The 22,075-nt window shown below is 40.8% G+C and overlaps 1 protein-coding gene across 5 annotated transcripts in view; it reads right to left on the bottom strand.

The window, feature by feature from the left end:
* rab3il1 (RAB3A interacting protein (rabin3)-like 1) overlaps positions 1 to 14,311 on the bottom strand; it is a 66,215-nt gene extending 51,904 nt beyond the window's left edge. For 2 of the 5 annotated variants that reach the window (XM_072592136.1, XM_072592137.1), the window contains exon 1: positions 13,885 to 14,303. In XM_072592136.1, coding sequence (XP_072448237.1) covers positions 13,885 to 14,039 — 155 coding nt within the window. In that variant the 5' untranslated portion in view covers positions 14,040 to 14,303. Of the gene's footprint in view, positions 1 to 13,884 lie in introns of all 5 variants that reach the window. The other 3 variants (XR_011963715.1, XM_072592134.1, XM_072592133.1) reach the window with 3 other exon arrangements.
* Positions 14,312 to 22,075: the final 7,764 nt, after the last annotated feature.

Here is a 22,075-nt window from a genome sequence, read left to right as displayed (position 1 = left end):
CATCACCCAGACATTTGCCAGAGTCACTGAGTGCAATGGTAGAATTCTAGGTCATGATAAACAAGATAATTATTGTAAGTTACAGTATAAAGCTGGACTATCCGATAATGTACCGCACCTAAAACTGATGCAAGTTTAATCCCTCTCCTACTGTAATGCAGGAATAACATAGAGAGTGGGTTTTAACCAGTACAAAGCTTTGTACTCACAGAGAAATCGTGCCTCAAAATAAATATTGAAGGGCTATTGTGAGAACAAATTAAGACAAAGTAAATGAGCTATGGTGAAAGATTGGACAAACCTAAATGGTACAAGATTAAAGAAAAGAGAGGAACTATCTCTATCTCTAAAGCGAGGAACTATCACTATATCACTTCATGATTTGGAGATGCCGGTGTTGGACTGGGGTGTACAAAGTTAAAAATCTCACAACACCAAATTATAGTCCAACAGGTTTAATTGGAAGCACTAGCTTTCAGAGCGCTGCTCCTTCATCAGGTGGTTGTGGAGTACACAATTGTAAGACACAGAATTTATAGCAAAAGATTACAGTGTGATGTAACTGAAATTATACATTGAAAAATATCTTGATTGTTTGTTGAGTCTCTCTTCTGTTAGAATGAACATGATAGTTTCACTTCTTTCATATGTAAATCACAAGACTTTTTTTAACCTGAGAATTTTGTGATTTACATATGAAAGAAGTGAAACTAACATGGTCATTCTAACAGATGAGAGACTTAACAAACAAAGTATTTTTCAATGTATAATTTCAGTTGCATCACACTGTAAACTTTTGCTATAAATTCTATGTCTTACAAATAGACATTTTAAATGTAAATATCCTGGTATTTCCAAAATAACAGCACATAACCACACAGACTGAAAAAGTTGATCTCCACATAGACTGAAGTAGTTCAACAATTCAGCTCAACGCTGTTTTCAAGGGCATTTAGGCATGCACTTTGAATACAGGTCTGACAGTGAATAAATGAACAAATAAAAACTTTAAACAGCAAAATACTGCAGATGCTGGAGACGTCATCTAAAAACATAAAGTTCTCAAGAAGTACACAATGTAAGACAACATCTGTGGAGGGAGGAATGAAATTAATGTGTCAAGTCAATGTGACTTGTAAAGGCCCTCACTACTTTTGTTTTTCTTATTTCTTTTGGTTTGCAACTGTGAGATGTGCTTAAGAGTTGAACTTGGAATAACAGCTTGTTCTAAAAATGAGAACAAAAGCAGATGTTGGCTGTTGGCAACTGGCCTTAATCAACTTAATTACTGTTTTAAGGACACTGTAGAGAAATCAGTACTGAGCTGTTTCAGTGCTCAGGCCTGGCAGCTGGATGGATCTTGAAGAAGGGAGAACCAGCACTAACAAAGCAACCACCAAAATCTTTTTCTGATTAAATTTCTGATGAAAGATCATCAGCCTGAAGTATTAACTCTATTTCTCACCCACAGATCCTGCCAACTGACTGGCTGAGTATTTCTAACATCTTTCAAGTCTAGTCAAAATTCCCAACATCTTCAGTACATTCACATTCATGATTGATGCAAAGATTAAAAGTACGCAGTGCTAAATGATCTTATAAAGATGAAAGTAAGGTCAGTTTGTTATCATTAAGGCTGGTTTGCTTGAAAGTTCTTTTCAGGAGGAAAATGGATTGAGACCATGAAGCCAAATTTCCGTATTTATGATGGCTTCTGTAGTCAAATAGCTTAAGGCTTCTCCCGTGAGTAAGCAGAGCTGAACAGGTTCTGAAAGAAAATTAAGGAATCTTTACTTCACTTTGAGGATAGTGTGCTTTGTGGCCTTTGGTGGGGTAGTGCAGTAGTCTAGTTTGCCTTCTTCCATCTCTGTTGAGAATCTGCTTAGATGGTCTCTTCTTGGAATTCTGAAGAAGTGGTCTCTCACAGCCTGTCTTATCACAACCAAAGCAAGAAGGTTACCACATTAACAATGATGAGTCATTGTATGACAAAGGTAAGTCAATAATGATGAAATTCCTTATGGTGTCCTTCCAGTCTCCTGCTTTCCCAGGAGCTTTGAAATCTCACACCTCCAGGAGGACCAATTGGGTTGTCCAGGGTTAATCAAATTCTAAATGTGTTCCTTTGTGATTGATGCTGAGATAATATATCAGTCTGACTGTTTCATTGGCTGTATCAGCAAAGGCAGTAATGTCACTTCAGGAACCACATTACAGGTTTCTGTGTAAATCTTTACAGATTAACCTAGTTTACAAGTTATGTATTAAAGTTACAAAGTCATGATACTTGCCAAAGAGTGCTGATGATAATAAATGCTGTACCACTAACATTGCCCCTCATTGGAATTTAGATAACTCAACACTGACTAGGAATCAAATCTAGATCCATTTGATCTAGACAGTTCAATATCAAATCAGTGATTCCCTCTAATTAAATGACCACTGGTGAACAGAAACAGCAGTGAAAGCGTAGGAATTTTAAAAACTCAAATGCTGATAACTTAAGTTGTGTTCATAGCATTTAGAATGTGGCAATTATCAGATTACATTTCTCCTTCAAAGTTAATCTTTCATGATCTTATATTTACTTAGACTTTACACTTCATAGTAATAGTCAGAACACAAAGGACTCTGAATAAGGTTTCTATTTGCAAGAGAACAGATTAGGATATCTGAAAAGAACTTGCAGTCCACTGTATATGATGTTTATATTGGTTGCAGGCCAAAGCTCAGTGAATGATAGAGAGCTAACTCATTTGTTTGAATAAGGACAATTCAGCATTGACCAAGGTGAACTTGGGCAATTTGTCTATTGTGAACAGCAACTGCTCAACTTCAGTGGAAGTAAATATATACTCCCACAATTTATATATATATACTTTTTGTATCTTTTCTACTCATCCAGTGATAGAGTTCAGAAGCCAGGGAACTGGTTCCAAACCTCTTCCATCCTTTGGAAGGCTACAAAACTACATTGCTGCTACCCTACTGTTCAAATTACACCACAAGCTACTCAGGGTATATTTCCCTGAATAATCAAATAAGTGAACATTGCACATTACATTCCACTGCTCCGGCCACTTAGAGCACACGATATATTCTGTCTAATGTATAATTCAGCCAGCAACACCCTCAATCTGCAGTTTATTGCAGGTATAATAAACTTTAGACATTCTTTTACAGTATGAAATGCGCTCCCACATGGAATGATGAGGTGATCAGCGTAGGAACATTTAAAGGAAAGCTAGATTAGTATAAGAGGAGAAAAAAATGAAGAGAAGGATATACCTGGGAACAGATAAAATAGGTTGGGAAAGAGGCTTGTGTAGAACATAAACACTGGCAAAGGATTGTGCTGCTGGATGGCCTGTTTCTGAATTGAAAGATTTTACGTAATTCTATATATTAAGCAGCCGAGCTGTCTTGCAGTCAGTAGTGTACTAATACTGCCCAAACATAATCATTAAAAAAAATTCAGGCTGTTATGATAGTATCTCCTTGTGTTCCAAACAATACTTTGTCTGCATGTCTTTCTCCAACATGTGGTCTGAAACAATTTATGAAAATATAGCCAGATATAAATCATGAAGTTCCTTTATATCAGAAAGCAGGTGAACACAATAATACCCACAGAAAATTTCTCTTACTTAATCTCATCTCATTCCTCAAAAATGGGGAAGAAAACAATAAGCCTCACATTCTGTCCTTATTGTGAGCTGACTAAATCATATTTTGTATTACAATTCTTCCTCGGCCATTCAAACGGCAAAAGCTGCCTCTATTTTTATCCAAAAGTCTAGCCTCTCGACATACACCTAACAGTCCCTTGATAAAAATTGATTCCAGGTTCCTTTCTTGTCTGTTCCTAGCAGGAGAGCTTTAAAATCCAGGCCTTTTCCCTTCTCAGTTATTTGTCAGTAGTCCTATTAGTAATGCCAGCTGCCTAGGTGAAGCCAGCCAGAGGTTTGGGTTCAGGTTTAATAAGTATTTTGGAATAGACAATGAGTTGTGATACTCCACCAATTAGCTATTTAGATTTAACGCACATATAATATTCAACACCCACAGCAATTTTGTTGACAACCATGTGAATTTTTAAACACAGCACTTAAAACATGTCATGCCGAGCTCATGAGGTCTGGAATCCCCTATTCCTGGAAAAATTACCGAAGGTTTTGATTACCACCCTTAATGCCTCCTTGTGGGGCTCAGAAGCAATTTTTGCTTGAGATGTTTCACTGCATTGAACATATGGAAATGCAACTTAACATTGTTTTCATTAAATAGTCCCAAAACCTTTTCTGTTAAGAAATTATCAAAATTACTGAAATCTGTTAAGAGCAAATATGACACAATAAGCACAAAAAAAACTATAATTTAGAAGGGGCTAATTTTTCAAGTCTCCTAAACTGATCAGGGTTCATCACATATTGCAAATTCCTCAAATCAAAACTCAAGATTTCCTAAACCTATAGTTCAAACTTACCTCAATCTTCCTCACAAGAAGTAACACTTAGTGAATCTTTGCTCAGTGACCCTAGTTCTTCCCTAGCTGTGCAAGTTTGTACCAATATCTATTGAACTTGCAGCATGGATTGGTATCTGGGACTTTGATGTTGTGGCCATTTCGGAGACATGGTTAGAGCAGGGACAGGAATGGTTGTTGCAGGTTCCAGGATTTAGATGTTTCAGTAAGAACAGAGAAGATGGTAAAAGAGGGGGAGGTGTGGCATTGTTGGTCAAGGACAGTATTACAGTTGCGGAAAGGATGTTTGGGGACTTATCAACTGAGGTAGTATGGGCTGAAGTTAGAAACAGGAAAGGAGAGGTCACCCTATTGGGAGTTTTCTATAAGCCTCCGAATAGTTCCAGAGATGTAGAGGAAAGGATAGCAAAGGTGATTCTCGATAGGAGTGAGAGAGACAGGGTAGTTGTCATGGGGGACTTCAACTTGCCAAATATTGATTGGGAACACTATAATATTAGTACTATAGATGGTTCAGTTTTTGTTCAGTGTGTGCAGGAGGGCTTCCTGACACAGTATGTAGACAGGCCAACATGGGGCAAAGCCACATTAGATTTGGTACTGGGTAATGAGCCCGAGCAGGTGTTAGACTTGGAAGTAGGTGAGCACTTTGGTGATAGCGATCACAATTCTGTCATGTTTACTTTAGTGATAGAAAGGGATGGGTGTATACCACTGGGCAAGAGTTACAGCTGGGGGAAAGGCAATTACGATGCGATTAGGCAAGATTTAAGAAGCATAGGATGGGGAAGGAAACTGTAGGGGATAGGCACATTAGAAGTGTGGAGCTTATTCAAGGAAAAGCTACTGTGCGTCCTAGATAAGTATGTACCTGTCAGGCAGGGAGGAAGCTGTCGAGCGCGGGAGCCGTGGTTTACAAAGGAAGTGGAATCTCTGGTCAAGAGGAAGAAGAAGGCTTATGTTAGGATGAGATGTGAAGCCTCAGGGCGTTTGAGGGTTACAAGGTAGCCAGGAAAGACCTAAAGAGAGAGCTCAGAAGAGCCAAGAGGAGACATGAGAAGTTGTTGGCTGATAGGATCAGGGTAAACCCTAAGGCTTTCTATAGGTATTTAAGGAACAAAAGAATGACGAGAGTAAGATTAGGGCCAATCAAGGATAGTAGTGGGAAGTTGCGTGTGGAGTCAGAGGAGATGAGGAAACACTAAATGAATATTTTTCAACAGTATTCACTCTAGAAAATGACAATGTTGTCGAGGAGATTACTGAGATACAGGCTACTAGACTAGGTGGGATTGAGATTCACAAGGAAGAGGTATTAGAAATCCTGCGGTGTGAAAATAGAAAAGTCCCCTGGGTCGGATGGGATTTATCCTAGGATTCTCTGGGAAGCCAGGGAGGAGATTGCCGAGCCTTTGGCATTGATCTTTAAATCATCATTGTCTATAGGAATAGTGCCAGAAGACTGGAGGTTAGCAAATGTGGTTCCCCTGTTCAAGAAGGGGAGTAGAGACAATCCTGGTAATTATAGACCAGTGAGCCTGACTTCAGTTGTTGTTAAAGTGTTGGAAAAGGTTATAAGAGATAGGATTTATAATCATCTAGAAAAGAATAATTTGATTAGGGATAGTCAGCACGGTTTTGTGAAGGGTAGGTCGTGCCTCACAAACCTTATTGAGTTCTTTGAGAAGGTGACCAAACAGGTAGATGAGAGTAAACTGGTTGATGTGGTGTATATGGATTTCAGCAAGGCGTTCAATAAAGTTCCCCACAGTAGGCTATTGTACAAAATGCGGAGGAATGGGATTGTGGGAGATATAGCAGTTTGGATCAGTAATTGGCTTGCTGAAAGAAGACAGAGGGTGGTGGTTGATGGGAAATGTTCATCTGGAGTCCAGTTACCAGTGGTGTACTGCAAGGGTCGGTGTTGGGTCCACTGCTGTTCGTCATTTTTATAAACGATCTGGATGAGGGTGTAGAAGGGTGCAGCAGTAAATTTGCAGACGACACTAAGGTCGGTGGAGTTCTGGATAATGACAAATGATGTTGTAGGTTACAGAGAGACGTAGATAAGCTGCAGAGCTGGGCTGAGAGGTGGCAAATGGAGTTTAATGCGGACAAGTGTGAGGTGATTCACTTTGGTCAGAGTAACTGGAATGCAAAGTACTGGGCTAATGGTAAGATTCTTGTTAGTATAGATGAGTAGAGAGATCTCGGCGTCCAGGTACACAGATCCTTGAAAGTTGCCACCCAGGTTGACAGGTTTGTTAAAAAGGCATACAGTGTTTTAGCTTTTATTAGAAGAGGGATCGAGTTCCGGAACCATGAGATTATGTTACAGCTGTACAAAACTCTAGTGCGGCTGCACTTGGGGTATTGTGTACAGTTCTGGTCACTGCATTATAAGAAGGATGTGGAAGCTTTGGAAAGGGTGCAGAGGAGATTTACTAGGATGTTGCCTGGTATGGAGGGAAGGTCTTACGAGGAAAGGCTGAGGGACTTGAGGCTGTTTTCATTGGAGAGAAGAAGGTTGAAAGGTGACTTAATAGAGACATATAAGATAATCAAAGGGTTAGATAGGGTGGACAGGGAGAGCCTTTTTCCAAGAATGGTGACAGCGAGCATGAGGGGGCATTGCTTTAAATTGAGGGGTGATAGATATAGGACAGATATCAGAGGTACTTTCTTTACTCAGGGAGTAGTAAGGGTATGGAATGCTTTGCCTGCAATGGTAGTAGATTCGCCAACTTTAAGTACATTTAAGTTGTCATTGGACAAGCATATGGACATACATGGAATAGTGTAGGTTAGATGGGCTCCAGATTGGTATGACAGGTCGGCACAACATCAAGGGCCAAAGGGCCTATACTGCGCTGTAATGTTCTATAACAAACTATGTTAAAACTATCACTTAGTGGTGCAGTGAATGAGAAAAAGGCTTCATATCTTTGTGAGTTAGAGTCAGGTCTACAACTATTGTTGGTTCCACAATTTGTATAATAAACAAACAAACATTTAAAGGTATTAGGTAAGAACTTGCAAAAGTTTTTTGGGGCAGATGATGGCAGGTAAATGGAGAGCTGGAAAATGGGAAGCCTTCGAAAATGAGATAACAAGAGTCTAGAGACAGTATATTCCTGTCATAGTGAAAGGCAAGCTGGTAGGTATAGGGAAAGCTGGATGACTAGAGAAATTGAGGTTTTGGTTAAGTAAAAGAAGGAAGCATATGTCAGGTGTGGACAGCAGAGATCAAATGAATTACAAGAGTGTAAAGGCAGTAGGAGTATACTTAAGAGGGAAACCAGGAGGCAAAAAGGGGACACAAGATAGCTTTGGCAAATAGGGTTAAGGAAAATCCAAAGGGATTTTGTAAATAAAGACAAAAGGGTAACTAGGGGGAGAATAGGTGCCTTAAAGATCAGCAAGGCAGCCTATGGGTGGAACCACAGGAGATGGGGGAGATACTAAACATATACTTTGCATCAGTGTTTACTGTGGAGAAGGGTATGGAAGATATAGAATGTGGGGAAATACATGGTAACATCTTGAAAAATGTTCATATTACTGAGGAGGTGGTGCTGGATGTTTTGAAATGCATAAAAGAGGGTAAATGCCCAGGACTTGATCAAGTGTACCCTAGAACTCTGTGGGAAGCTAGGGAAGTGATTGCTGGACCCCTTGTTTAGATATTTGTATCATCGATAGTGACAGGTGAGGTGCCAGAATGCTGCAGGTTGGCTAATGTGGTGCCACCATTTAAGAAAGGTGGTCAGGAAAAGCCAGGGAACTATAGATTGGTGAGCTTGATATCGGTGGTGAGCAAATCTTTGGAAGGAACCCTGAAAGACAGGACTTACATGCTTTTGGAAAGGCAAGGATTGATTAGGGATAGTTAATATTGCTTTGTGCATGGGAAATCATGTCTCACGAACTTAATTGAATTTTTTGAAGCAGTAATAAAGAGGATTGATTAGGGCAGAGTGGTGGATATGATCTATATGGATTTCAGTAAGGCATTCAACAAGGTTTCTCATGGGAGGCTGATTAGCAAGGTTAGGTCTCATGGCATACAGGAAGAACTAGCCATTTGGATACAGAACTGGCTCGAAATTAGAAGACAGAGGGTGATGTCGGAGGGTTGCTTTTCAGACTGGAGGCCTGTGACCAGTGGTGTTCACAAGGATTGGTGCTAGGTCCACTGCTTTTCATCATTTATATAAATAATTTGGATGTGAACATAGAAGGTATAGTTAGTAAGTTTTCAATGATACCAAAGTTGGAGGTGTAGTGGCCAGGGAAGAAGGTTACCTCAGATTACAACGGAATCTTGATCATATGGGCTAATGAGCTGAGGAGTGGCAGATGAAATTTAATTTAGACAAATGTGAGGTGCTGCATTTTGGAAAGGCAAATGAGAGCAGGACTTATATACTTAATGGTAAGGTCCTGGGGAGTGTTGCTGAACAAAGATACCTTGGAGTGCAGATTAATAGTTCCTTGAAAGTGGAGTCACAGGTAGATAGAATAGTGAAGAAGGCGTTTGGTATGCGTTCCTTTATTGGTCACAGCACTGAGTAGAGGAGTAGGGTAGTCATGTACAGGACATTGGTTAGGCTGCTTTTGGAATATTGTGTGCAAGCTTGGAGTCCCTCCAATAGGAAGGATGTTGTGAAACTTGAAAAAGTTCAGAAAAGATTTACAAGGATGTTGCCAGGGTTGGAGAGCTGTTTTCCCTGGAGCATCAAAGGCTGAGGGTGACCTTACAGAGGTTTATAAAATCATGAGGAGCATGAATAGGATAAATAGACAAGGTCTTTTCCCTGATTTGGGGGAGTCCAGAACTAGAGGGCATAGGTTTAGAGTGAGAGGGGAAAAATTTAAAAGAGACCTAAGGGGCAACTTTTTCACACAGGAAGTGGTGTATATATGGAAAGAGCTGCCAGAGGAAGTGATGGAGGCTTTACTCATCAGGACTCATAATAGACTGTGCATTGTCCCTGATATGAAGGGATCACAACTGTATCATCCACTGCTACTGCAACACCTCCTCCAGGATCGACTTGGGTAGACAACAAGAAGAACGAGTATTTATTTAAAATATTGTTCCAAAGATGAAGGAACTATGAACTCCCTCAGGTAAAAAATTCTCTTTCTGTAGATAGTGGCATTACTTCCACATGAGGCTGCCTGTCTGCCGACAATGATATCATGAGAACTCCACCTTTGTCACAATTGGGATCAAGAAGGAAATCCCAGGTGGTATTCTGAGTCCCAGACTTGAATAAAAGATACATTGAGAAACATTAGCACCAGGTATTTCCTCCATAACAGCTTTACTTGCATTAGGAAGGACATCGCAGCTTAATATGTTTTAGGTACTTACTCTATTACCATCATAATCTATTGATATTCTTTATGTGGAGAATCTGCTTCTGCTGTATGTCATTTTCTTCTGTTTCACTATTTCTAATGTGCAAACACCTCTCTGTTGCTTGATCATGCTCTGTGGCTGCCATCTTCTGTGGAGTCAGGTTCCTCTCGTAAATGTTCCAGACTATTCTGTTGTAAAATAAAGCACTGATTTTCTGCAGAAATCCTGTTGCCTCCTTTTCAACCTCTTGCTGCATAAGCAACTCCTCAATGATTGTCTGAAAATCCACCCCATTTAGTTTACAATATATATAATATGGAATGTCTTTGATTTTCTGGGTTGAGGCATTGTGTGGTGCCATGCCACACATTGGTGTAAATAAATTACTTACAGCAATGTCTGTCTCCTGTTGAATCTCTATTATTTCTAGCTGCAGTGGGTGTACTGCAGTTTGTATTGGAGCTGTGGCAATTTTACACAGATAACAAGCTATTCCATATCTTCACATGTAAAATGAGAATAAAATCTATTTAGTCCTTCCTTCAACCCTGCCTTTTGATTCAGTGACTCGTTCTGCAACATTTCCCACAGTGAAATTCAGAGACTCCTGTGTAGCTTGGGTGTTTTACTTATTTATATATTTCTCTTCCTCAACCGTTTGCAAAACAAATGTGGTTCTGTGAGTTTTCCTTCGCAAAGTTGCTAATTGCTGAAATAATCTTTCAGTGCTCGGGCTTTCTTCAGCAATATACCGATCCTCTAAAAACAGACATCATGGACAGATAATGAACATCAACTACATTGTCTTCAAAAAGCAAAGCAAACTTGAGGGTCTCCTCCAATAAAACATCCACATCACAGCCATTGTCATTTCTTTCCACTCTTTTATGAAAGAACAAATGAAGCTCTGGCATGTCATCTTGCAGCTGGTGAACTTCACCCTTGGTGCTCCTCTCCTTTGCTTCTTCTGGCCTCTCCTCACAGAGAATTAAATGATAACAATTTCCTCCAATGGGCCGAGGATGGAGTATCTTCAATGAAGAGTGATATACAATGAATATGAACAACTTGATTTTCTTCGGCATCAGATAAATAAAGAAGATTGAAAACCGTAATGGTTTCTTTGCTCAGTAGGAATAATGCTGATCAGAAATCACATGCAAAATATTAGTGATCTTTCCTACACTATAACAAAATGTAATATGTTTTTAAAAACTGAAAGAACTGCAGATGCTATAAATCAGAAATAAAAACAGAAGTTGCTGGAAAGCTCAGCAGGTCTGGCAGTATCTGTGAAGGGAAATCTGAGTTAACATTTCAGCTCTGATGACCCTTCCTCAGAACTGATGGTATTGAAGAAATGCAGGCATCACCCATAGTGTTCTCTCAAAAAGAATGGACATTCCTGCACCTGTGTCTAGTTCGAAATTTGTATTCCTGCTATCAACTATGATATCTACATATCAGAAATGCTCTTGTAGATCCACCACATCCCCCAGGAGAATACATCTTGTTCTTCAGTATGTCACAGCTCACTGCAGTGGCTTACCAGAGATGAAACCCCACTATTCCTGAAGTCAGTTTAAAAATTAGAAACACCGCAATTTACCTGTTTTTCAGGCCCAGGTCGATAGAGGGCATGAAGCAAGTTTCTGTACTTAACAACAATTATTATTTAATCAAGTACTTAGAATTCAACTACAGGTAAACAGTTATAAATTATCAGCATATAAACTACAAATTAAAATTATAATCTCCTTATACCCATCTCTTTACATATACACACACAAACACAAACTTGCAGGCAGACATGGAAGAATAGAGCAGAGCGAAACTGGAAGGCATTTCAGTGGTTCCTATTCACAAGTTGCTGAAGTGATCCTTATGATTTATCTAATAGTTATAACATCGTTTTCAGTTATCTTTCTCCAGATGCTTACACCGGTTTGCAAGAGATACAATGTGGCTGGTTCGCTTAGAAAAGGTCTCTGAATTATCAGCTAAAAGTCACAACTTACAACAACTGTTGAAGGAAAGATGAACTGATTTTCTTCAAGGTTAACTTGACAAGGTTAACTAGAGAACAAAGAAACAGCTCCTGAGCTGGTGAAGATCAAAACACTTCACTCTTTGTCTTGTTTCCAGTCCGAAGATGTTCAGTTATCTAAGAACTAATCACATGGTTTTGACAGGCAAAAGGTTTTTGTCATTGATAAGTGGACTCTAGGCCTTAGACCAGTCAACTTCTTAGCACCACCTAGCTGCAACTGTACTCAAACCTACTCGATTGCAATTCATCTGCAATCACTTCAATTACTGCTTGTTCCATCAGCCATTTGCACAATGTTTGCCATAGTGCCAAGTTAATTGCTTTTCAAAATATACAGGAATCTTCTAAAATACGCTGGTTTCAAGACAGTTCTTCCTATTTCAGTCTGTAATTTTTAAAAAGTGCAAAACAAAAAGACATAGTTTTTACAAGTCTCATTACTTCTTGGACTGCTGCAAATTGGTCTGGTTTTAAGTTTGTCCTACAAATGGAAGTTTATGGTTGATCTGACAAGCCATCTTCAAATGACACCTCTATTATTATGTGAGGTAGTGCGAGCTATTTTATTAAAGGGATCAATAGTCTCCCCAGCTCCTGGCTGCATTGACTGGACTTCACCAAGTCCATTATAAGGTTGGAACTTAGATGAAAATAAAAAAAAACCAAAGGACTTAATGAGGGGCGGTGTGGACTTGTTGGGCCGAAGGGCCTGTTTCCACACTGTAAGTAATCTAATCTCTTGACATCTTCATATTTAACAGTTTCTCCTTCAATATCCTGCCTAATTAGGATGGCATAAACACTGCAACTCATTGCATTCAGCAGTGTCCTAACCTAACACATGCTAGGCTTATGAGATCATCAGGAGGTACCTGCTAAAGTGGTTGGTCAAGGTTCTCCTCATGGTCCAGGTATTAGTAAAAGAGTAAAGCTTTTTCCATTGCTCTGTCTACCCTAGTCAACTGCCTTGGGAATTCAGTAATGATTACTTGCTTTGATTATTGCTGTGTGTTCTGCTATGCCACCAGTTTTACACATTAGCAGAATAAGCCCAGGTCCTCAATAAATAGTTCACATACCACTGCCACTATTTTTTAATATCACACCTACATTCTGGATGCTGTTGATAGATGAGGACTGAAAAATAAAGGCGTGCAAACGAATGAACATTTATGAACAGAGACATAGTGAAGCAGGACTTTACTAGAACCTTCTTCCCACACATCCCAGTTCGTATAATCTGAAAACACCAGACATCACTGATGCTGCACTCCAGCCATTAAGATAACAGCTATGAACCCTTTATACCGCAAAAGTGCTTCATAGGAAATATGAAACAAAATGTGAGATCCAGCCACATAAGGACGTATTAGGTTAGATGACCAAAAGCTTGGTCAAAGGGGTAGATTTTAAGAAGTGTCTTAAAGGAGGGAAGTGAGATAGAGCAGTGCCTGGTGGGAGGAATCTAGAACTTAAGGGTGATGGGCATCTGAGGTGATGGCCTCTATATGGAGTTATTAAAATCTGGTAGGGTTGTGGCTAGGACTGGAGCAGGAACAGAATAGGAGTAAAGGAGAATGCAGTTAGGTCAGAGGAGCTGAGATCGTGGTTCAAGCTTGGATGACCATTTGGTCTCATATAAAAATTCATCAGGAATCTTAAATTAGTATCTCCAAATTACAGCTCATGAAATACAACTCCAGATGATTAAGGTGGGCTTCAAACTGATTACTGTTCTGTTTATATTTCAGAAGCCACTCTACATAACTTTTTCTGTAACATAGCTTAGTGACTTAGGACCATGAAATGTCCTTGCAGTACTTTGACTGAGAGTATTGATCAGACTCTGGTCTGAAAACATTGGAATATGTAAGAAGCACTTACACTGTTCCCCTTCACCCCCACCCCAAAAACACTCTTTCTGACACACACACACACACACACACACATAACCTCTGTTTATTTTACAATATTTCCTACCTGTCATTAGTTGGCTGCTCTTCACCGTTTAGCACTGTGCAAGATTCGAGACACTTTGTACCTTCCGGATAGGGCTCTGCAAACCTGCTGAGAAGGGCAGAGGTGGTGCAGTGCCCTAAAACAGCTTTTTCTGTCATCACCAAGTCCAGATTCATTCTCAGGGAGTTGGAAGCAGCTGCATTTACTTCACAATCCTGTTTATGAGACCTCCCAGAGTGTGAACTCCTCTTGATCCCGGCTCCATTTTGCAATCCCTAACTCTGTTTCTTTGTCTCCTTTTCCCACATAATAAAGCAATGGAGACCTCGCACAGCCAAAATGAACTTGGAAGCTTTTTTGGGAGTTAGTTGGTTGGTTGAAAGTGATAACAGACACAAGCTCCTCATATTCTCAGTACTCAGCTGCAGCTTTTTACTGACGCAAGGACACACTGAAAGGCACTCTGACCCTTGGCCAGTCAGACTCAGACTGTAATAAGAAACCAGCTTCATTCAGTTATTGCCCTATAATAATTAACTCCAGGCTGCAATGGCTAAGCAATGAAACACTCTCGGGAAAGACCAAAAGAAAAGAGATAAATAAGTTTGAAGACAACAATCAAGCTTAAATCCAAAGATTTCAGAAACAGGTTTATTAATTCAGGAAGACTATGGCTTTGTAGTATTATCATCAAACTATTAATCCAAAAACTCAGCTAATGTTCTGAGGACCCAGATTTGAATCCTGACATTGCAGATGGTGGAATTTGAATTCAATAAAAATATCTGGAATTATGAATCTATAGATGACCAATAAATAATTGTTGATTGTTGGAAGAACTTATCTGGCTCACAAAGTCCGCTAGGAAGGAAACTGCCATCCTCACCTGGTCTGGCCTACATGCGTCTGAAGTCATGGCTTTTATATGGAGTCATTAAAATCTGGTAGGATTGTGGCTAGGACTGGAGCAGGAACAGAATAGGAATAAAGGAGAATGCAGTTAGGTCAGAGGAGCTGAGACCATAGTTCGAGCTTGGATGAGCACTTGGTCGCATGTGGCTAACTCTCAATTGCCCTGTGGGCAATTAGGGATGGGCAATGATGCCCTTATCTTGTGAATTAATGAATTTTGAGAATTGATATTAAGCTCATGCCCCAGCAAAATGTCAGAGATCACAAGGTTACAAAGGAATGTTTCTAATTGCCAGTTACTAAGATAAATCATGCAATCACAAAACACTGCTCAAGAAGACTAGTCCTAGAAAGCTGAATGAGTAAATCAATCAGAGCTGGGGAGAGAGAGAAGCCTAAGACAGAAAAGCAGAAGAGATTTCCACTCCTGCTCTCCAAGGTCCCACAGCTGTAAGCCCCTGGTTCTGCAGGTTCATGCATCTCACTGTTAATGTGGTATCAGGGATTGAATCACATCATTGGAACTTAAACCTTTGATAATTAATATTAACTATGAAGATGATCTCAATACTCTCAAAAGCCCAGAAGTGAAAATGCTAAAGAAATGCAGTGCACAAGACCATAATTTAAACTTCTCCCTCGGAAGTAGATCCATTCCTCAATGAGAGCAGAGTAAAAATTACCACTGGGACATACAAAGTTTGTGCTGAGTTAATTGATATTTGTTGGGACCACTAAATTCATTCTTCAGAAGAGTTAGATTACAAGAACATTTCTTCTGCACTGTCACCTCACTGAACCGCTCTCTCTTACCAAAACATGGTTTGACGGAGCTGACTTTCCCACACCATTTCTTTTGTTTAAACTGTAGTGGCAATCTTACAATCTCTTTCCTAGTCTTTGGATAAGAATATTTCACATTTCTGATGGCCTTAAATTTTCTCAGTTCCAACAATTTGAAGATGTCTACCCAAACTCTCCTTACTTGGAAGCATCACAAACCAGAGTATGCTTCTGCTGTTTGATAGTTCCCCTGCACTGACTTGATTTCTTTGAAAGGAGAGATTGTTCTACCTTCCTAACCAAACTCTGGGTTCTTCTGAACTAAAACTCCGAAACTTCTATTCTGAAATCAAAACAAAACAAATTGTCTAAACGTGTTTTCTGTCATAAACCCAACAGTATAAATATTTTACCCAGGTAAAAACAATGACTACAGATGCTGGAAACCAGATTCTGGATTAGTGGTGCTGGAAGAGCACAGCAGTTCAGGCAGCATCCAAGTAGCTTCGAAATCGACGTTTCGGGCAAAAGCCCTTCAGGAATAAGGGCTTTTGCCCGAAACGTCAATTTTGAAGCTACTTGGATGCTGCCTGTACTGCTGTGCTCTTCCAGCACCACTAATCCAGAAATAAATATTTTACCCGTCAGCACCACAAGGGATCTCCCAGACATTTGAGTAAAATCACATTCTTTCTTGGAACTGATTGCAGTCACTGCCCAAAATGATTTTCTGACCTGTTTAAAAAGAACTGTCTTCACATAACTGACCCACATCCGTCTGCCCCTGTTTTGAAATCCACCTTCCATCACAAAGACAGTGACATAGAGAGGTGGAGCAGTGAATGGAGGTCTTCCAGAGTTTAGGACCTAGGCAGCTGAGAGCATGACCATAAATGATGGAATGATTATAATGAAAATGCTCCAGAGGCCGAGAGGCCAGAATTAGATATGTGAGAGAGTTGTAGTATTGAAGAAGATTACAAGGAATGTGAAAGGGGATGCCATGGATTTAAAAACAAGGATAAACATTTTAAAACTTAGACATTGCTTAACTATGAGCCAGTGTATAATGCCTTAAGATAAGGGCAACAGAGTTTTGGATGAACTCAAAATTAAGGCATGGCATTGGAACAGACATGAATGAGAGTCTCAACAGAGATAATCTGAGAAAAGAAGATTAGGTGAGGTTAAGGAGATGGAGATAAACAGTCTTAGTGATGGCACAGATATGTAGTCAGAAGCTCAGCTCAGGGTTAAGTATGAAAGCAAGATTGTGAGCAAACTAGATTATTCTGAGACTGTTTCCAAGAAGAGGGATAGAGTCAGTAGCTAGCATAAGAATCATGACATTTTTTTGTTTTTGTATCTGTAAGAACTGTGGACTGCAAGGAGAAAGAACTGTTTTTAAAAACAAGGATTTACCAAAATGGCTACGTAATTTCACAGCAAGGAATCCGATCCTGCTTGAGAACTCTGTTTTGTGTGGCTATGGGTTTTTTCAATGTGTGGATGATTAAGAGCTGAGGAGTTGTTTACAAGTGAAGCTGCTTAGTTCTCAGCTAACTGAGCAAGTTTGAACTGAAAACAAGTTACAGAGATGCAGATACAGAGAGAAAGAGAAATGCAAAGAATTGCTGTTTTTCTTCCCAGCAGAAGCTGCCTGTTCTCTGCAGTTAAGAATTTAGTCTAACTTGAAGAAAACCAGTTAATTTTCCCCCAGCAGTTGCTGTGAGCTGTAACCTTTTAACTGATAAATCAGAGATATATTCCAAATGAATCAGTTGCTCTATACATCTTATGAAGCTTCCAGAGAAAGACATCTAAACAGCAAGGGGTCTGGCTAGTTATAGAGTCATAGAGATGTACATCATGGAAACAGACCCTTCGGTCCAACTCGTCCATGCTGACCAGATATCCCAACCCAATCTAGTCCCACCTGCCAGCACCCGGCCCATATCCCTCCAAACACTTTCTATTTATATACCCATCCAGATGCCTTTTAAATGTTGCAATTGTACCAATCTCTACCACTTCCTCTGGCAGTTCATTTCATACACATACCACCCTCTTCGTGAAAAAGTCGCCCCTTAGGTCTCTTTTATATCTTTCCCCTCTCACCCTAAACCTATGCCCTCTAATTCTGGAGTCCCCCACCCCTGGGAAAAGACTTTGTCTATTTACCCTAACCATGCCCCTTATAATTTTGTAAACCTCTACAAGGTCACTCCTCAGCCTCCGACGCTCCAGGGAAAACAGCCCTAGCCTATTCAACCTCTCCCTATAGCTCAAATCCTCCAACCTTGGCAACATCCTTGTAAATTTTTTCTGAACCCTTTCAAGTTTCATGACATCTTTCCAATAGGAAGGAGACTAGAATTGCATGCAATATTCCAACAGTGGCCGAACAAATGTCCCACACAGCCACAATATGACCTCCCAACTCCTGTAGGAGAAAGTGAGGACTGCAGATGCTGGAGATCAGAGCTTAAGAATGTTTTGCTGGAAAAGCGCAGCAGGTCAGACAGCATCAAAGGAACAGGAGAATCGATATTTCGGGCATAAGCCCTGAAGAAGGGCTTATGCCCGAAATGTCGATTCTCCTGTTCCTTTGATGCTGCCTGACCTGCTGCGCTTTTCCAGCAACACATTTTTAATCTCCCAACTCCTGTACTCAATACTCTGACCAAGAACGGAAAGCATACAAACGCCTTCTTCACTATCCTATCTACCTGCGACTCCACTTTCAAGGAGCTATGAACCTGCACTCCAAGTTCAGCAATACTCCCTAGGACCTTACCATTATGTGTATAAGTCCTGCTAAGATTTGCTGCAGCACCTCACAGTTGAAGTAGGGTCACCTCATTACTAAAATCAGGAAACAATGATAACTTAAGTGACTTTCAAGTTCTTCTGTACCTCCACCAATAATCTATTTTTCCTATCTATTTGTGTGCATACATATACTGTATATGTATATATGTGTGTGTGTGTGTGTACAAAATGGGGAGCTTATAAAGGGATTACGGTTTTAGTTAGTCAGGTTATATGCCAATGGTTTATATCCAAATAGACAGGCTGGAGGCTGGAAGAGCACAGCAAACCAGACATCATTAGGTCGTGGAAAAGTCAATGTTTTGGGTTTGTCTCTAATGGTTTATATCTGTTTACTTGTAGCTATAGTCCAATAACTTATAAAAAATAATAATTCGTGTTTGTTTCAGAAACCTGGTCCATGCTTTCATCAACCTCAATCTTAAAGATAGGCAAATTGGGATGATTTGTATTGCTCTGGGAATAGCAGGGTTTGATATATGGCGTGCTACTCCAGCAAGTTTTAACACGATAGAACTGAATTTGGAACCGGGTCCACAAACAATGAGCTGAATCTTACATTTCTTTGAGTAAGTCTCAATTTCATCAGGTTTCGTGGAGGGTTTCTTCACATAGGCTTTCATGGGTTTTTTCACTGCAATTGTCCAAACTCACCACATAAACTATCCATCCTGCTCCTATCATCTAACACAAGCTGAATTCTCCCATTGGCCATAGCCAATGCTTGGATATTGGAGAATAGACCAGCATACCTGGTCCAGTGCCATCTTTAAAAGGCTGCTGTGGACCCAGACAAGTAATGTAAGTCCAGAGCTACCCTGCATGGTTCAGGACGTTTGCCCCAGGAATGGCAGAGAAGGGGGATTTGGCAGCATGCTTTGTGGACTGGCACCTGGAGGTCCTGCCAGATGATGTGATGCAGTGAAAGACCAATCCCCAGGCCTGGCAGATGAGGCCACAACACCAGGCTCTGCTGGTCTGGTCTGAGGTTACCAGCTAGATCAGTGCAGTTTGTTCCATCTGGAGGAACATCCAGCAGAGTAAGTAGAAGGTTAATGACCTTTTCTCTCCCATTGGGGTAAGTGCCACACTCTTCTTTCTACCACCTCACACTCACTCCATCTCTGCTTCTGCATCCACTTTCTGCCAAGTCTCATGCTCTACCCCTTTCACTATCACATACAATATCTTTCCTCACTTGTTCTCACCCACACAATCTCAACACTGCTAACCCTGCATTGCCTACTCACTCACTCTGGACACCTCACCACATTTCTCTCATCTGCTCCAGGGCTAACAGCTGTACAACTCACTATCATAGAACATAGAACATAAAGAACATAGAAAAGTACAGCAAAGAACAGGCCCTTTGGCCTACAATATTGTGCGGAGGGTTAATCCTAATGTAAAATAAAATAACTTAACTTATGGTCCCCTCAGCTCACTGCTATCCATGTGCATGTCCAGCAGTCGCTTAACTGTCCCTAATAACTCTGCTTCCACCACCACTGCTGGCAATGCATTCCATACACCCACAACTCTCTGCGTAAAGAACCTTCCTCTGATGTCCCCTCTACACCTTTCTCCTAATATCTTCAAACTATGACCTCTGTCATTCTGCCCTGGGAAAAGGTCTCTGGCTATTGACTCTATCCATTCCTCTCATTATCTTGTATACCTCGATCAGGTCATCTCTCTTCCTCCTTCTCTCCAGAGAGAAAAGTCCGAGCTTATTCAACCTCTCTTCATAAGGCAAGCCCTGTAGTCCAGGCAGCATTCTGGTAAACTTTCTTTGCACCCTCTCCAAAGCTTCTGTATCTTTCCTACAGTAGGGCGACCAGAACTGGATGCAATATTCCAAGTGTGGTCTCACCAGGGACTTGTAGAGCTGTAGCAAAACCTCGCGGCTCTTAAACTTGATCCCCCATTAATGAAAGCCAAAATACCATATGCTTTCTTTACAACGTCATCCACTTGGGTGGCAATTTTGCGGGTTCTATGTATCTGCACACCAAGATCCCTCTGTTCCTTCACACTGCCAAGAATCTGTCTTTAATCCTATATTCAGCATTCGAGTTTGACCTTCCAAAATGCATCACTTCGCATTTATCCAGGTTGAACTCCACCTGCCATTTCTCAGCCCAGCTCTGCATCGCTGCAGCCTGCAATTGCCTTCGATACTATCGATGGCACCACCAACATTTGTGTCATCTGCAAATTTACTAACCCACCTATCAAACTCCTCATCCAAGTCATTTATAAAAACTACAAAGAGCAGAGGCCAAAGAACAGAGCCCTGCAGGACCCCACTCAACACTGACCTCCAGGCAGAATACTTGCCATCTGCAATCACTCTCTACCTTCAGTCAGCCAGCCAATTCTGAATCCAGGTAGCCAGTTCTCCCTGTATTCCATACTTCCTGACTTTATGAATGAGCCACCCATGGGGAACCTTATCAAATGCCTTGCTGAAGTCCATGTACACCACATCCACTGCTTGACCTTCGTCAACCTGTTTTGGCACCTCCTCAAAGAACTCAATAAGATTTGTGAGGCATGACTTGGCCCTCACATAGCCATGCTGACTGCATTTAATCATGCTATGTTTTGCCAAATAGTCATAAATCCTATCCCTCAGAATTCTTTCCAAAACTTTGCTGACCACAGACGTAAGACTGACTGGCCTGTAATTGCCAGGGATTTCCCTATTATCCTTCTTGAAAAGAGGAACAATATTTGCCTCCTTCCAATTCTCCAGTATGACTCTCATGGACAGTGAGGAGGCAAAGATCTTCGCCAGCGGTTCAGCAACCTCCTTTCTTGCTTCCTGGAGCACCCTAGGATAAATCTGGTCTGGTCCTGAGGACTTATCAATCTTAATGTTTTCCAAAATTTCCAGCACATCAACTTCATAAATCTTGATCTGGTCAATCCTGTATCCCAGCTCCTCAAAGTTCTCATTCACATCTCTCTTAACATTGCCCCTTCACTCATTTAAGGAAAGAGAGAGTCCATGATAGAGCAGGAAGAGGTAAGACAGGGGGTGGGGGTGCCTGACATCCTGCTGCTCACCACCTTACAAGGGGATCCTGACCCTGACTGCCCCAAGCAGCTGACTGACCATTTCCAAAACTTTGGATTGGTATTGGAAGCTGCCCTTGATTTATTGTGTGAAGACCCTCTGACTGAAAGGTGTCTCCCTTGGACCTAACTGAGGACAGCTGATAGCCACTGCAAGCTTCCAGGCCTTGTGACTGTGCTGAATAGCATGGCAAATCACAAGGCAAGACAGGTATACTGTGAGTCTGCTAATTCTGGCAAATGTGGCAAATGCAAAATGGCAAAGCAAGGTATGGCAGCGATGTTATGAGCATCCTGGTAGACACAAGGTGAGTATGTGTGAGTGAGTGAGTAGGAAGGAAGCAAGTCAGCAGCCAAGTCCAGTCTGTAAGCAATCCTTGTACACAGTGTCTTTGCAGAGCATTACAATGATAACTCCCAGTGAAGCAGCATGGTTCAAATGGATTGGAGATGTGCTACAAAGATGTGGAAAGACTGTCAAATATCTAATGCCAATGACCGTGGACAAGGGATATACACGGTCACTACGCATAGAGCATATGCCGAGATGCTGGTGCCATGTATTCAAGATGGAAGTCCAGAAATGGAGCTAGAATCACCAAGT

Source organism: Chiloscyllium punctatum, chromosome 22 (genome assembly GCF_047496795.1).
Source record: "Chiloscyllium punctatum isolate Juve2018m chromosome 22, sChiPun1.3, whole genome shotgun sequence".
NCBI classification, from domain to species: Eukaryota; Metazoa; Chordata; class Chondrichthyes; order Orectolobiformes; family Hemiscylliidae; genus Chiloscyllium; species Chiloscyllium punctatum.
Note: the sequence above shows the minus strand (reverse complement) of the source record. Positions and strands in the feature narration are given on the sequence as shown.